Source organism: Perissodus microlepis, chromosome 2 (assembly GCF_051167445.1).
Source record: "Perissodus microlepis isolate ML-2025 ecotype Zambia chromosome 2, ASM5116744v1, whole genome shotgun sequence".
Classification (NCBI taxonomy): Eukaryota; Metazoa; Chordata; class Actinopteri; order Cichliformes; family Cichlidae; genus Perissodus; species Perissodus microlepis.
In genome coordinates this window covers 13,217,985-13,233,657 of record NC_140462.1, presented here as the reverse complement: position 1 = coordinate 13,233,657, position 15,673 = coordinate 13,217,985, and the positions used below count along the sequence as shown (strand labels likewise).

The following is a 15,673-nucleotide window of genomic DNA, read 5'->3' as shown; positions in this document are numbered from 1 at the left end:
GCTACATAAAAGTTTTTCAACATAGTAATGTAATCCCTGTAATCATAGTAATGTGGAAAAGTTATGTGATACGATTAAATAGTGTGGCAAAACATTATTATAAAAATCATTGTTGACACATAGTCCCTCAACTGAACATTGTTGTTATACCTGCTTGACCTTTTTTTACACTCCTGGCACAGAACAAAAAAAACATAAAAATTAACGCACCAAAGCCTGACGTATTGGCCCTCATTTTACTAACAGCAGATATGTAAAAGTGTGTGACTACATTGCGCATACAAATGTTTCATGTATGAATTTTTAATACCATTGCCTTTTGGCCATTATTTCCAGTTTTACAAAACACTCTTATTACTATTACTATTTAACCATCATCACTCCAGTGGAAACACTTTGGAAAGATCTGCCTTTTCTTCCTTCCTCTTTGGACACAATTTCATAAGCCCAACTGTAATTTTGGGTACACTTGATAACAGCTTTTCCATGCACATATTAGTAAATGGTCCTTCTTTCATGAAGCCAGGAGACTATATTTTCAACAATATATCACAACCACTTAAAAAAAATCACTGTTTGTTTTGCTTGTAGTGACTAATATAGCCACAAGCCTTTAGCCTCAGGCACAGACAAGCAAAAAAGCTTGTTTTTAGCTCTTCTTTAACTGGATTATTTTTAACTTCACACTTGTAGCCCAAACCAGTTTTATGTTGATGTCACTCAGATTTCACACAGCTCTCTCTGAAACCACAGAAGGCTTTTCCCATCTTTTCTTGCATGGATTGTATTGCAACGGTGTTTCTAGTTTGCACAATGTAAAATGTAAATAAAAACAGAATGCAATGATTTGCTAATCATTTAAATCCTACATTTAGCCGAAATAAGTACAAAGTACAATGGCCGAAAACTGATTTCAAATGATTTCAAAAAGATTTTGGTTTGACTGACCAGGGGCACAGAGGGAAACACTGCTTGTTTGTTTCATTTTTTTTTCTCTCTGGTTGAATTTGATTTATTTATGCAGTGAGTAAGTGTCTTACTGAGGAGTGGCTTTCAGTGTTCCTAAACCCATGTGGTGATTTCCATTTCAAAATCATGTCTGTTTTTTATGCCGTGCTACCCAGTGGTCCAAAGATCACAGTCATTACATGAAACATTGTTTTTTTTGGCTTATCTTCCCTATGCTGAGAAATTTCTTCACATTTTCTCAGTCTTTTAATGACTAATGTGCCATAGCTGACAGACTGTACAAACAATTTAGGATTTTAAGTTGGCAAAAGTCATTTCTAAATCTCTGAGTTCATAAAAGGTGAACTCATTCCCATCTTTACTTCTGAAAGCAACTGAAAGGTTCTTTTTTTGTACTTTTTAATGATTTCAGTAACTTCATTAGATATATTCCACCAGCTGTTTTTTTGTTGCCAGCTGTTGTTTCTTGTCCCAGTTTCTGCTGTTCTTGAAAAATGTTTTTGGCTTAAATGGAACCATATATTATTTAAAAATAAATAAAAAAATCAGTTCAAATTTTTTCTAATACAAAAATAGGGTTTGAATGATTTTTAAATCACTGTATACTGTTTTAATTAAAATTTTACACATTGTCCCAACTTGCTAAGACGACTCTATACACCAGGGGTCGGTAACCCTGGGCACGCATGCCACAGCTGGCACGCGAAGGGTTAACTGATGGCACGACCATAGCTGGACTGGCCACCGGGCATTTGCCCGATGGGCCGATGGTGATTTTTCGTTTTTATGGGCCGCTGATTTTTTATTTTTTATTTATTTATTTTTTAAGGTATAAACAATGAAAGGTGGTGGATTGGCCACACGCTGGCCGATGTGTAAAAATAACTCAGTTGTTTGGTGGTGGTTTCTATGGCGGAGCTTCCACAGAGGCCAGCAGATGGATGAGGGAAAGGAGAGGCAGGAGGAGGAGAGAGCCGAGGCAGCCGCCGGTCCGAGTGTCAGGTGAACTGAACTTCACGTAAGAAGTTATGACCTGCAGTCTATCTGGGTCAGATATAAACCAAGTTTAGGTGGAGTTTATTTTCGTTGTGCTGACTTTTTACAGTCAGTTACAATAACTGGTACTGTGTGCTAGCTAGCATGACAGAGTTTCTATACAGCTGGGTGGGTGCTATGATGTTACTGATAGTGAACTTTATTTTATTCACAATGTTAGTTAGTAGAGTTGCAAACGGTCACGTAAAAAACGGAATCGTCCCGCATTCAGAGAAAATATTACGCGTTTTGTATTGAGGTGAAAAGGAACTCAGTTTGTCCCGTACTTCAGCTACAATGGAAAAAGACACAAAGCTGGATTTATTCTGTGTCTTTACGCTGCAGCTGCCTCTGCTTCACTCATTCTCTCCCCCTCCCTCTCCTGTCGCTACTTCAATCATGAAACTGACCAATGATCAGCTGATCAGCTTTTCTCTCTTGTTTGTTTATCGCCCACTTTGCGCCAGAAAGAAGAAACCAGCGGATGTCACACTAAACAACAGCAGTGCGTTTAAGCTTGATCAGCTGTTGTTAGAATTAATTTAATATTAATTTCTAGTATCAGCTGATGTTTGCTGGAGCCACAGCTGTAAAAGCTGCTGGTCTTGATATTGGTTTGGATATGTGGTGAGAGGGAAACATGAAGATGAAACCAGGAGATGTCCTTACTGAAACATCAGAGCTGAACAGGTGATGGAGAAACAGGTTTACCTTTTAGGTGACATGAATAAGTTGAAGGGAAGTTATGAACTGTTTCTGAGAGACAAATAACACCAGGACCCTTTTCTAAGTAGCTGACAGCTGGTAACTGTGCAGGGGCGGGTCTAGCAAAGTTTTGCCAGGGGGCCAGGTAGGGCATTAACAGGGAAAGGGGGGCACAAAGAAATACTTTTGTGTCTTATTCTCATTTAAAATGTCTAGCTTTTAATAAATGAATCTTACAACCAAAGTTTTTATCTGACGTAAAATGTATAGAAATATACATTTTACATATACTAACAAGACAGTGTACGTCACTGTCACAACACAAGAAAAACAATGGTGTGCTTGGTTTCAACGTAACTTTATTCTTTCATGAGTTATTTACAAGTTTCTCTGTTCACAGCCATTGACATGTCGAAGAGGTTAACACGTGAGGAGCGGATCGAAATTGTGTTGATATCTGGTGAACGCAGTAACTGGGTCATTGCAGCAGATTTCAATGCAAGACACCCTACGAGACCACCCATCTCCCATGCTACAGTTAGCAAACTGCTTGCTAAGTTTCGTGAAACTGGTTCAGTGTTGGATTTGCCAAAATGTGGACGCAAGAAAACTGTCACTAATGAAGAAACATCAGTGGCTGTCCTAGCTTCATTCAGCAAAAGCCCACAGCGTAGCACTCGCCGCATGTCACTGGAGAGTGGCATTAGTTGAACGTCCCTTTGGCGGATATTAGCTACTCACAGATGGCACCCTTACAAACTCCAGCTGCTGCAGCATGTTAACGAGGATGACCCAGATCGGCGCACAAAATTTGCAGAATGGGCAAAACAAAAATTGGAACAGGACCCTCAGTTCACGCAGAAGATTTTGTTCAGTGATGAGGCAAACTTTTATGTGAATGGTGAAGTTAACAAACAAAACCACCGCTATTGGTCTGACACTAACCCACACTGGATGGATCCCTCCAAGACTGTTGGAACAACAAAAGTGATGGTTTGGTGTGGTATATGGGGTAAAACGATAGTGGGTCCATTCTTCATCAATGGAAACCTCAAGGCCACTGGATATTTGAAATTGCTACATGATGATGCGTTTCCCTCTTTATGCACTGAAGCTGGCACGTTCCCTGAGTTTTTCCAGCAAGATGGTGCACCACCGCATTATGGGTGCCAGGTGGAAAGTGGATTGGTCGTCATGGGCCAGTTGAATGGCCCCCAAGGTCTCCCGATCTGACCCCCTTAGACTTTTATCTTTGGGGTCATCTGAAGGCAATTGTCTATGGTGTGAAGATACGAGATGTGCAGCACCTGAAACTACGGATACTGGATGCCTGTGCTGGCATTTCTCCTGCGGTGTTGCTATCAGTGTGTGAAGAGTGGGAGAAGAGGGTTGCATTGACAATCCAACACAATGGGCAGCACATTGAAAACTAGGGATGGGTATCGTTTAGGTTTTATCCGATACCGGTGCCAAACCGGTACTTTTGAAACGGTGCCGGTGCTTAAACGGTGCTCAAACCGGTACTTAAAGAATGGAGAACACAAAATTTGTCCAAAAACCTCTCATGTTCAGCTGTTTTTTTTGTAAAAAGATAACAATGTTAGGCTTTTCTGCAGCTATAGGGCATATATGTTATCACTCTTGGCTGGAAGCAGTGCTTAAACAATGGAAAAAACACAAACTTTCTCCAAAAACCTCTCATGTTTAGCTGTTTTCCACTTTTTCTTTGGTCATTTTAGCCTTTTTTGCCAGGGTGAAGGGAGTATCTGCCATCAAACAAGAAGACAGCTGCATGTAACTACTACGGTGTTTGCTAGTTCACCTTACATGCATTAATTTAATAACGTGGTTAGCCTACTCAACGTAAATTATACACGAACAACATTAAGCTACTCACGCAGAGAAGAACGACTGCTGCTGCCATCATCATCCGTCATCATTTCTGCTACACTGGCAGGGCTAGGGGCCAGGACTCTCCTCTTCGGGTTTTTGGGGGATGTTGCTAACTCCGGGTCCGATAACAGGCACCACACCCGCAGTAGATGCGCTCGGTGTGAGGTCTCGCAGCAAGCTATCAAATACGGCACATTTTTCGGCTTTTAAAAACAAACGCTAAGCGTCGCCCAGTGTTTCATCGGATTTGAGGTGTATCACAGTATCACAGTATCACCTTAAAGCACTTGTTGCAGGCTGCTGAGTTTGCATCTTTTGCTGTGAAGTACAGCCAGACTTTTGACCGCTTCGCCTTGGGCATTTTTAATCTGTAGCTCTGCTCTAAAAGAACGGATGTACCTGGACCCGCCTACTATCCTCGGAAACGTAAAATGATTGGCTAGAATTCAAAGTGTATCACATCTCAGGGGAAAAAAAAGCACCGAAATAAAGCACCGAAATGTGCGCTGCTTTTCGGTCTGGTTACTACCGTTTATGTCATCATGGCACCGGATACCGGTACCCATCCCTATTGAACACATTTTATAAGTGGTCAGAAACTTGTAAATAACTCATGAAAGAATAAAGTTACGTTGAAACCAAGCACATCATTGTTTTTCTTGTGACATTACCAATAAGTTTGATGTGTCACATGGCCCTCTTCCTATTGAAAAAACAAAAGTTGTATCCAAGATGGCCGACTTCTAAATGGCCACCATGGTCACCACCCATCTTGAGGAGTTTGCCCCCTCACATATACTAATGTGCCACAAACAGGACTTTAATATCACCAACCATTCCCATTTTATTACGGTGTATCCATATAAATGGCCCACCCTGTATTAACAAACATGCCATTTTGGCCCAGTTTATTTTTCTTATCATCGTTGTGAGGAGACCATAAATAGCATTTGCATTTTCTGTTGTACAGTTCATTTGTTGTTATGGAGTTCTTGTTATGGATAAAAAGTGTCTTTTTATTTTTTTGTTTGAAAATAGCTGATAACTATTCGCTGATAGCTGCCAACATCTGCGAATGAATATAATTCTATAAAGTTGTTCTATATAGTGTGTAACTGTTAATATAGAGCATTATTAAATTTATTGCTAATGCAATCAATTTGACTTCTGAGGAAATTTCAGATGGCACTCATCATCAGAAAGGTTGCCTACCCCTGCTATACACTATACAGACAAAGTAATGGACCATCAACAAAGCACACCTACAGCAGCCACTCAGCCTTGGAAACCTACAATGAGAAGCTCTCCGCACACAGTTTTTGTGCTGATGTTAACATCAGTTATTAAATCAGCAGAGTCTTGGTGACTTTTATGCATTATAAACACATTTTTTGGGTGCTGGGCTGGAGGAGATTGTCTACCAACTAGGAGGTTGGTGGATTGCCACCCCCCCCCCCAGCTCAGTATTTTGTCCACATGTTCATATATTAACACATGGACCAACTGGACTGAGCTTCCCCTGTTGCATCCATCGATATGTGCTGGACAAAAAGTGCTTAACTATAAATAAAAGCACTGTATTAATGTGTGCAATTTGGCGAATGCACTTTGAGTGCTCAAATTGAGTAGAAAGGCGATATTTAAGTACCGTCCATCCATTTATACATTGTAAATGGATGGTGCTTCAGCACTTGGCAATAGTGCTCTGTATCTTAAGTTGGTCTTATCTTCATGGCTGAGTGTGGTTCTTAAATGCTTGTACTTTGCAAGACTGCCTCACAGTTGACTGAAGAACATCTAGGAGGAAATAAATTTGCCAAACTGACTTGTTGAATGTTGGTATCCTATTACAGCACTACACTCAAAGAGAAGTGGGCCAGTACTTTGTCTATATAGTATAACTTATATCAATTTGCAAAGTATATTGAAATAAATAAAATTGTGTTTTCCACATTGCATACCTCTTTGGCTTTGTTACGAGTCCTCATGTTCTCTGCGATGTACTTTACGCTCTCAATGGCCTGCTTGATTTCGGGAGACACCACAGAAAAGGCGACGACAGCGTTTACCGGCGATGAAGCATTGATGGGCCTCGGCAGCTTGGGCAGCTCTGACTCCTGGGGCCCCTGAGTCTGAGGTGGCTGGGGAGGAGGTGGTGGTGGTGGCACCATTGGCGGTGGGACAGGAGTCGGTACCTCTTTGCCTCTGTAGGGGAACCTTCTGTTCATGTCCCGTTTCATGTCACGGTTCATCTCACCATACTCCACACAGTTCATTGAGCCACCAGCTGAGGACGTACCCCCTCCTCCTCCTGCACCGCTTTCCAGCGGCGGACAGGCTACACCCCCAGTTATGCCTCCAACACTTACACTTCCTGAGCTACTTGTTGCTCCTATACTGTTTTTTCTTTTCTTGCTTCCACCACTGCTTCCTCCTCCCGTCCCTCCTGTAATTCTGGCAGGTGAGGAGCAGCCCTGGTCAATAGGACGCCTCATCAGCATTACTCTGGGCAGCACGCCAAGGAACACAGCCCTCACCCACTCGGGCATTGTGTGAGTCATAGGTGTGCGGTAGTGAACATTCAGCACAAAGACAGTGATGACAATGCTGAGTGTGACAAAAATCATGGTGAAGAGGAGATACTCGCCAATCAGGGGGATGACAAGAGATGTTGAAGGGATGGTTTCAGTGATGACCAGCAGGAACACAGTGAGGGAGAGAAGGACAGAGATACACAGGGTAACTTTCTCCCCACAATCAGACGGGAGGTAGAAGACCAACACTGTTAGGAAGGAGATGAGGAGGCAAGGGATGATGAGATTGATGGTGTAGAAGAGAGGCAGGCGGCGGATGTAGAAGGAGTAGGTGATGTCAGGGTAGATCTCTTCGCAGCAGTTATACTTGATGTCATGCTTGTATCCTGGAGCGTCAATAATCTCCCACTCTCCACTTTCCCAGAAATCTTTTAGGTTCACCTGGTGAAGTGTAAATGTGAAAGCTGTTTTTAGAAAAAAATATTATATTTAAAAGTTTAAAACAAGTTCATTTAAAGAGAACTGAATCTGTCTTCCTTATTAAAATAATCTATTTAAATACATTTGTCAATTTTAACATTGTAATAAGTTCATCATCAGTCTTCCCTTTGACAATGGCCACCCCAATGGCCACCCCAATCCATCACATTCTGAATTTCAGGTAAAAACACATAGTAATGTTTATCTGAAAGAAAGACAACAAACACATGTATAAAATTTCCAACTGCTTCTCAACAAAAAAAAGTTAACTTTCTAATTCAGACTATCCAAAGTCTAAGCTGCAATGTACTGGCAAAAGCATTCGCTCATCTGCCGTCACATGCGTATGAAATTGAGTAATATTCCTTTCTTAATGCATAGGGTTTAACATGATGTCAGGTGACCCTTTGCAGCTGTAACAGCTTCAACTCTTCAGAGAAGGCTTTCCACAAGGAAATCATGTTTATGGAAATTTTTGACCATTCTTACAAAGACACCAATGTTGGACAAGAAGGCCTGGCTCACAGTTTCTGCTCTAATTCATCCCAGAGGTGTTTTGTCAGGTTGAAGTCAAGACTCTTGGTACAATGTAGTGAGATGAGTAACATTCTCCTGGAAATCGCCAAACCCAGACTCGTCCATCGGATAGCCAGATGATCGATCCAGAGGACACACCTCCACTGCTCTAGAGTTCAGTGGTGGCGCGCTTCACACCACTGCATACATTGCTTTGCATTGCGCTTGATGAAGTAAGGCTTTGATGCACCCGCGTGGCCAAATTCATTCTATGATGCTCTCTACTTACTGTTCTTAAACTAATCTGAAGGCAACATGAAGTTTGAAGGTCTGTAGCTATTGACGCTGCAGAAAGCTGGCAACCCCAGTGCATTATGCACCTCAGCATTTGCTGATCCCGCGCTGTGATTTCACGTGGCCTACCACCTCATAGCTGAATGTCTGTCGTTTCCAGTCACTTCCATTGTGTTATAATATAACAGCTGATTGTGGAATATTTAGTAGCGAGGATATTTCACAACTGGACTTGTTGTAAAGGTGGCATCCTATCATAGCACAACACTGGAATTCACTGAGCTCCTGAGAGTGACCCAACATTTGTAGAAGCAGTCTGCATGCCTGGGTGCTTGATTTTATATACCTGTGGCCATGGAAGTGATCGGAACACCTGAATTCAATGATTTGGATGAATACTTTTGGCAATATAGTGTAACATTGCAAGTAAGTGTTGCTTTGTTGTGCAACTGTCATCTCTTAGAATGAAAGTGCATTAAGGATACTTACCTAATGGACTGAATAAAGAGGAGGAAGGCAAACATAAAAAATGAAGCAATCTAAGCAAGTTGGAAGATATAAGCACTTACTACTGTGCAGTGCTAAATAATTCTTCTCAATAATGATGCATAAAAATGCTAAAAACAAATAAATAAATAAAACTGACAGAGATTTCTTAATGACGTAACTGCAGGGATCTATTTCCTTTCACCCCAGTTGGTCCTTCTCACCTTTGAGCCAATGAGCACCAGATCAATCTTGGCCTTGTCGTAGGTCCAGGAACCAAACTTCATGGAGCAATTCTGGTAGTCAAAAGGGAAGTAGGTGATGTCCATGGGACAGGAGGATTTAAAAATAGCTGGAGGGACCCAGGTGATCGTTCCATCAAATTTTAGCAGAGCCTTGGTCTTGTCTTCCACAAGGAAATCACCTACAGCACTGTGAGAGAAAAAGGCCAAAATACATATAATTAACAGATATGTTTGAAATTAGTAGTTGATTACAGTTTTAACACCGCTAGGCAATGACAAGAGGGTACTGCTAGCAAGTGAACGCAAATTGTGTTAGAGAAGTACACAGGGTGTGCATATCTACTGTGTGTGGTTGCTTTTGATGTGAAAATGTATCTTCATAAGCAAAAGAGAAAATAACATAAAATAGCCCAATACAGACATCTAGATTTCTCAGATAATGAATAGACGGAAAACAAAATAAAATCCTCAGTGTAACAACCGCTTAGCATCTATGCTCTAACACTTACTTGTTGTACAAAACTATGTCTGGCCTCCAAATTTTGTTGGACGGAACTCGTATGAACTCAATCCCATCAAACTCAGAGGGGGTCCATCTCAATTTGTAATCGTTCCATACCTGAAAGACGAGCAGGGATTAAAACAATAAGATCTTAACAAAATCCACAAGTAACAAAAGAACAGATAAAAACAAAGCTCGTGACTGTCACTCACATGTCTCAGCCACAGGTTGGTTTCCATTATTTGGTTCACCTCATCCTGAAAAGATAAACGGGGAAATTTGACGTCAAAGATAGACGAGCCTTATTATTTATTTATTTTAATCAAACACCTATTTGTTATACTGATTTTACCCTCTTACCACTTTGACAAGCTGAGATATGGACACCTCAAATTCAACAGTAACCGGATCCGACACATTCTCTACTGGTCGGATGAACTGGTTGTACCTTCGGAATAACCTTCGAAATAATCTGTCCTCTGCCTTAGATGAAAAACAGACTAAAAAAAATAGGATGGAGATGTTAATAATGAAATGAAAAGATGATAAGTTATTACCAGGGAAATAAGGGGGGAAACTGTCGCTTCACATTTAGTGAGCTGATATGTAGGCATTGTCCGGCGCTGCTAGCAAACTGAACTTGACTTCAATGTAACTAAAAGGTCAGTCACTCAGAAGGATTAACATTAATGTCTTCTAAAGCAAACACTATAGAAACATAAAAAACGCCTGTGTCCTGAAGGTGGTCATATCAAGGGTTTAATTCACCGGCGAGTGATAAAGTAAGAAAAAAATAAAGTGTGAAGGAGACAAAATGCAAACAATACATGTGAGCTTTCACAATAAATCCATATTACTCAGAATAGCTTCAACATTTCCCCACTTTCATTATACGGTTACTGCAGACAGACCAAACAACACATCCACCTACAGCTTTATTAAAGGACTCACACCTGGAGGTATCTAGCCATGCGGATACATGTAGGGAAATATGTTTGCAGCAGTTTGCTAAAGTTAAGCATCACAAATCAACTTCCATTCACCTTCATTGTACTTCTGACAGTGATGAGCAAAAAAGGTAAATCTATGCACCAGTCTTCACAGCACTGGGGCTTTCAGTTTGACTTTCAGTCATTTTTAAGCTGTTTATTCAATGACAGGATAGAGGGCTACAAATGATCAAAGTGTGTTAGTTCAGTTGTATGTTTACATAGTCTCATTAAAGCCTAAAAGCTTGCAGAAAATCTGCAAGCACAAGAGGCTTTAAGCAAAACAGAATGATGTGTCTTTGGCCAAAGTGTCTGCAGACGTGTAAGTGTGTCTAAGTCTGGACTGAAGGTCATACTGTGGAAAGCTGCCACTTGTAACGCTGGTGCTTGGGATGGCACATGCAGGCCCACGCCTGTCCAAGCAGAAAATGTTGCCTCGCACGGGACAGCAGGCACTCACGCTACCAGCAAGCCCTCAGAAACACTCTTCTAGTGGCTTCAATGAGCTTCCTCACATCTATTCATAACTACAGAAATGCTTCCATTCCAGACTTTTTTTCACCTGCTCTTTGTCATGTTTCTTTATCCCCTGCTACCCTTTTTTTTTTTTACCTTGGTTAACTAAACACAGGATGCCTGTGGTTGGCCTTCTATACCCTTAAATTTTGAACTGTTTAATTTTGTTCAGGCTGAAAACCCTTAAATAATAAATGCTAAAGCAAGGCCAACCTCATGCATCACAGCTTCCCAGTCATGAAATGCCGGACACATTTTTCAGTCTACTAAGAAACCATTAAACCTGCACTTAGTGAACTGCATTTTAGAGATGGGTCTGAATGTATTCAAGTAGGACCCATATACACGCAAATAGCCATATTCACCGAAAAGGTTTGTTTCCTTGAAAACAACTAAATAAAACATCGACCTTTAATGGGACGCTTTCTGTCTGAATCTGTTTCCTCTCTAAAAAAAAAAAAAACACAGAAAACTGCTTTGGTTTCTTATTTTGATGCTTTTTTTCATGTTTTTGGTCATCAGTGTGTTATTCGTGTCACGTTTTAAACCTATCCAAAACTCCAAGCAGTCTGTTTTGCAAAATCAAGTTTATTTCTGGAGTTTCAGTGCTTGACCTTTATCAGATTTACTGCTGCTCCCTATTCTTTGAATTATTTGGCTTCCTTCTATCATAAGCAATTAAGTCATGGAGAATGAGCACCAACACTTGACAAATAAATGTATTTTTGGAAGTTAAGTGAAGTGCAGCAGGCAGTCTGTTAGGTATGTTGGACCAGGTTTCCCTTGACTGCAGACGTGTCTCAAAAAACAGGTAACTCAAATCAGTTCAATTCAAATCTATTTTATTTACATAGCACCAAGTTACAACAACAGTTGCCTCAAGGCACTTTATATTGTAAGATAAAGACCCTGAAATCAATAATACAGAGAAAACAGAAAAAACCCCAACAATCATATGACCTCCTATGAGCAAAAGTGAGGTGCAACGGTGGGAAGGAGAAACTCCCTTTTAACAGGAAGAAACCTCTGGCAGAAAATCTGACACAAATTGCTGTTCCAAAATTATGACAGCAGTATCCTAATATATTAAAGCATCAACCAGTGTACACTGTTATTATCAGGTGAATACAAAAAGTAGTCACCTCATAAAAAATTTGAATACACAGATTTTATCATTTAATCTTTAGCACATTGTCATATTGTTCCCAAAATATTACTAGACTATTACTAATTGGTTTAACCTCATAAGCTTATGCTTGTTTCCACATTATTACCTGTAGTTTCTGCCCTTTTACTCGATAACACAGATTTTAAAGTAATGGCATGATATCAATTTTACCAGCTTATTACCAAGCTGTAACAGAAACTGCGACCAGAAACATGCACCATCAAGCAAATGTGTATTTCAGATATAAACTGATACAAGGCTACTAAACTGGCTAAACTAAGCTAAACTGAACTGACATGATTTGAGTTCAGATGGAGCAGAAGCAGAATAAACCAGTGGTTTGCTCTGAAGCAAGCGCTCCTCTATTTCCCAGGGTGCTTAGTTAATTATTATTATTTTCATATGGCTCGTATGTACTCACACCACACAATACCCAACACAATCATCTTAAATAAAAATTGACTTTCAGTGAGGGTATCACTTTAATATAGCACATTCTTGAAGAACCTGTGTGGCAGAACAAATATTTCATAATAACAACCCATAAAGTGAAGTCATAAAGCTGTTCTTGCATTTATTACAACAGGGAGCACACTTAGATGAATATGGTTCAGACTTCTCAGTTTAGCGTCAGTTTTTTTTTTTCATTTTGGGAGACGAGCTCATTTGCTTACAAAATCTACAGGAATAAATACATTTTCAGAGAATTTAGCCCAAGTTAGTTTCTTTGTGAGTCTAAAAGGTTAAAATCTAAATCAGTAAACACTTTTGAAGCCTAATACTTTTTTTTTCCAACCTTAGATGCTAAACACAAATTTCCCTGGCAGGCTCAGCTTACACGCTAAAATGATATCGACTTCTTTGCTTCCATCAAACTCAGGATCAGGATTACCTTTACTCATAAAGCCAGTGTTACCAAAACAATCTAAGGCAGTAAAATGGAAAAAGACAACAGAAAACCGATGGTGGGGAGCGGTTATCTCGGCTGCAATCAAGAGGGCAGTGCCAGGTGTGACCGGTTGGCACAGCTGTTACACATTTTGCTAATCAGTCTCTCCTGTTTGCGCAGTATAGCACACTTGGAGCAAAAACACACACTACAGAGTTAAGATTGTTGGGGTGCTCTTCTACTCTGGGTGAATCACAGCAGATTCCCCTTTTAGGCGTGTGTGTTAAAGGGGGGGGGGGGACTTAAAAGAGCCTGTTAACATGGCTACAGCTGATTTTATTCCACAGTAGTGTGGTTGATTTTTGTTCTTAAGATCATGCTTCCCTGTTAAGTGGGTAAGAAGCTGAAAATTATGTAGTGACTTCAAAACCGCTGAAGTTTTCTGAGGTCAGTGGCAGAGGCGATCTAAGTCTTAAAGCTTAATGAAAAGAACTTTCTCTGGGGACACTTGTGTAATTTCTGCTCTCTGTACCTGCCTTAAAAACTGCCCACTGCTCCCTAATTCGTTGCACTCTCAGAACCTTGTTTAAGCCTCTAATTGGCTGAGGGAAAACCAGGGCAATTATAATCAGCCAGTTAATTGGACCTTTTGTTCCTTGTGACAAAAAAAAAATGAAGCCAATATATTTTTCCTCTTCCTCCAATGGCACATTCACTCCTCTAATTCCCTTTATTTGTTCTGGCACTGAAGATGTTAAGAAGCCTTAGTTTAGAGGAAGTTAATTATAACCTTTGCACTAACATGTCAGTTGATTATACACAGCTTTTACTGCTTTTCCCTGAGAGTCAGCATAAGGATTAAATTTTGGGGGGATGTGAGGTTGCTTCCAAAAGTAACGGCTGTGACTTTTTTATTTTCAACACAACAGTTTTGTAAAGTTTTATTATCTTATACATGGATTATAGCTGCTTCTTATCTTTCTGGTTAAGCAAAACACCATTACGGTCAGACTAACGGCTCTGTGTGGCCTCATTTACACTGCAGTCTGACTCAGTTGTTTTCATTATCGATACCTGTTCTGTAGTACTCTTTGGGGGAAGGGGTTTGAGGAGGTGCCAAGTGAGCTAAGCTAATATTAAAAGGTAATCTAAAAACACTGAGAACCACTGGTCTGGTAAGTGAGGATGGTAAATGATGATCTGGCATCGTGGTGCCAGGATAACCACCTCCAGCTGAACGTCGGAAAGACTAAGGAGCTGGTGGTGGAATTCAGAAGGAGTCAGCACAGATACTACAAGCCTATTATCATCAACGGAGCTCCAGTGGAGTGGGTGCAGAGGCAGAAGGTTCCGCACCATCCGAGCAAGAACAAGAGGAGCTTCTTTCCCCAAGCCATCCAGGTCCTAAACCAGAACATGCACCCCCACCCTCCCACAGCATCGATAAGTGACAGAGACAGGACTTATTCCTAACACATCCCAGACTGACTCTTCTAGACACTTTAACACCCATTTGCGCAATGTACATTTTTCAGATTTTCAATTTAAAATTTCCAGATTGTCTATTTAATTTAATTAATTTTATGTACATAATTCACTTAATTGCTGCATATAATGCTACTTACTGCACATAATGTCCTCCTGTATATATTCACTTAATGTATATAATGTTCCCTCTCGGTTTGCTAAGTCGAGGAGCATGTCAGGATACATTTCACTGCATGTTGTACTTGTATAACTAATCATGTGACAAATAAAGAATCTTCAATCTCAAACCTGAAATGGAAAGGTACCTATAATTTACCTTTCTACTCATTTGAGCACTCAGATTGATTTCTTACTACAGGTCTCACTCATTCAATCACCTATGGACTTTGTATTATTTATACAAACACTCACATTTCAGATACGCTTCTATTGTTTCATACGGTTCAAACAAAGGTTTGGCACTCTACCACTGAAAAAATGTTCCCATGGGTAAAGAAAATTTTAGTTAAGTATCTTGAGTTTTGAATTACTAACTTGAAATTTCAAGTTAGTAATTCAAAATTTCGACTTACTTTGAAGTTAAAGTCAGTAAGACAAAATTTTGAGATGCTGAACTCATTTTGATTTGGGTCAGCCTGGCTGTCTTTTTGTTTTTTTCAGTCATAGAAACAGGCTATTGGTACGATCATTCAGATATGTATATTTTAAAAAGCCAAGTTAATGAAACCACTGGAACCAAGAATACCCTCAAACAAACCAACCCTAATGGTTGTAGCTAGAACTGAAAATAAACCAAGTCCTTTTCCTTTATCGGTTCACCTTACCTCAAGGTTTAGAATGAAGTTACCATAATCACTGTGCCAAAAGAAATCAGCTTGACATTCATGTTTCATTTCACCGGACATGTGCTCATTCCTTCCCCTCACTTTGTGCTGTATCAAAGTGACAAGCCTTTGTATTGCTG

The 15,673-nt window shown here is 40.2% G+C and overlaps 1 protein-coding gene across 2 annotated transcripts in view; it reads right to left on the bottom strand.

The window, feature by feature from the left end:
* Nucleotides 1-15,673, bottom strand: part of LOC146392467 (neuronal acetylcholine receptor subunit alpha-3-like) — a 28,189-nt gene that overhangs the window by 4,882 nt on the left and 7,634 nt on the right. Inside the window, exons 2-6 of one of the 2 annotated variants that reach the window (XM_084948106.1) lie at nucleotides 10,020-10,159; nucleotides 9,872-9,916; nucleotides 9,667-9,776; nucleotides 9,137-9,344; nucleotides 6,564-7,577 (exon numbers count right to left, since the gene is read on the bottom strand). In XM_084948106.1, coding sequence (XP_084804232.1) covers nucleotides 6,564-7,577; nucleotides 9,137-9,344; nucleotides 9,667-9,776; nucleotides 9,872-9,916; nucleotides 10,020-10,159 — 1,517 coding nt within the window. The remainder of the gene's footprint in view (nucleotides 1-6,563; nucleotides 7,578-9,136; nucleotides 9,345-9,666; nucleotides 9,777-9,871; nucleotides 9,917-10,019; nucleotides 10,160-15,673) is intronic. The other variant, XM_084948114.1, reaches the window with a different exon arrangement.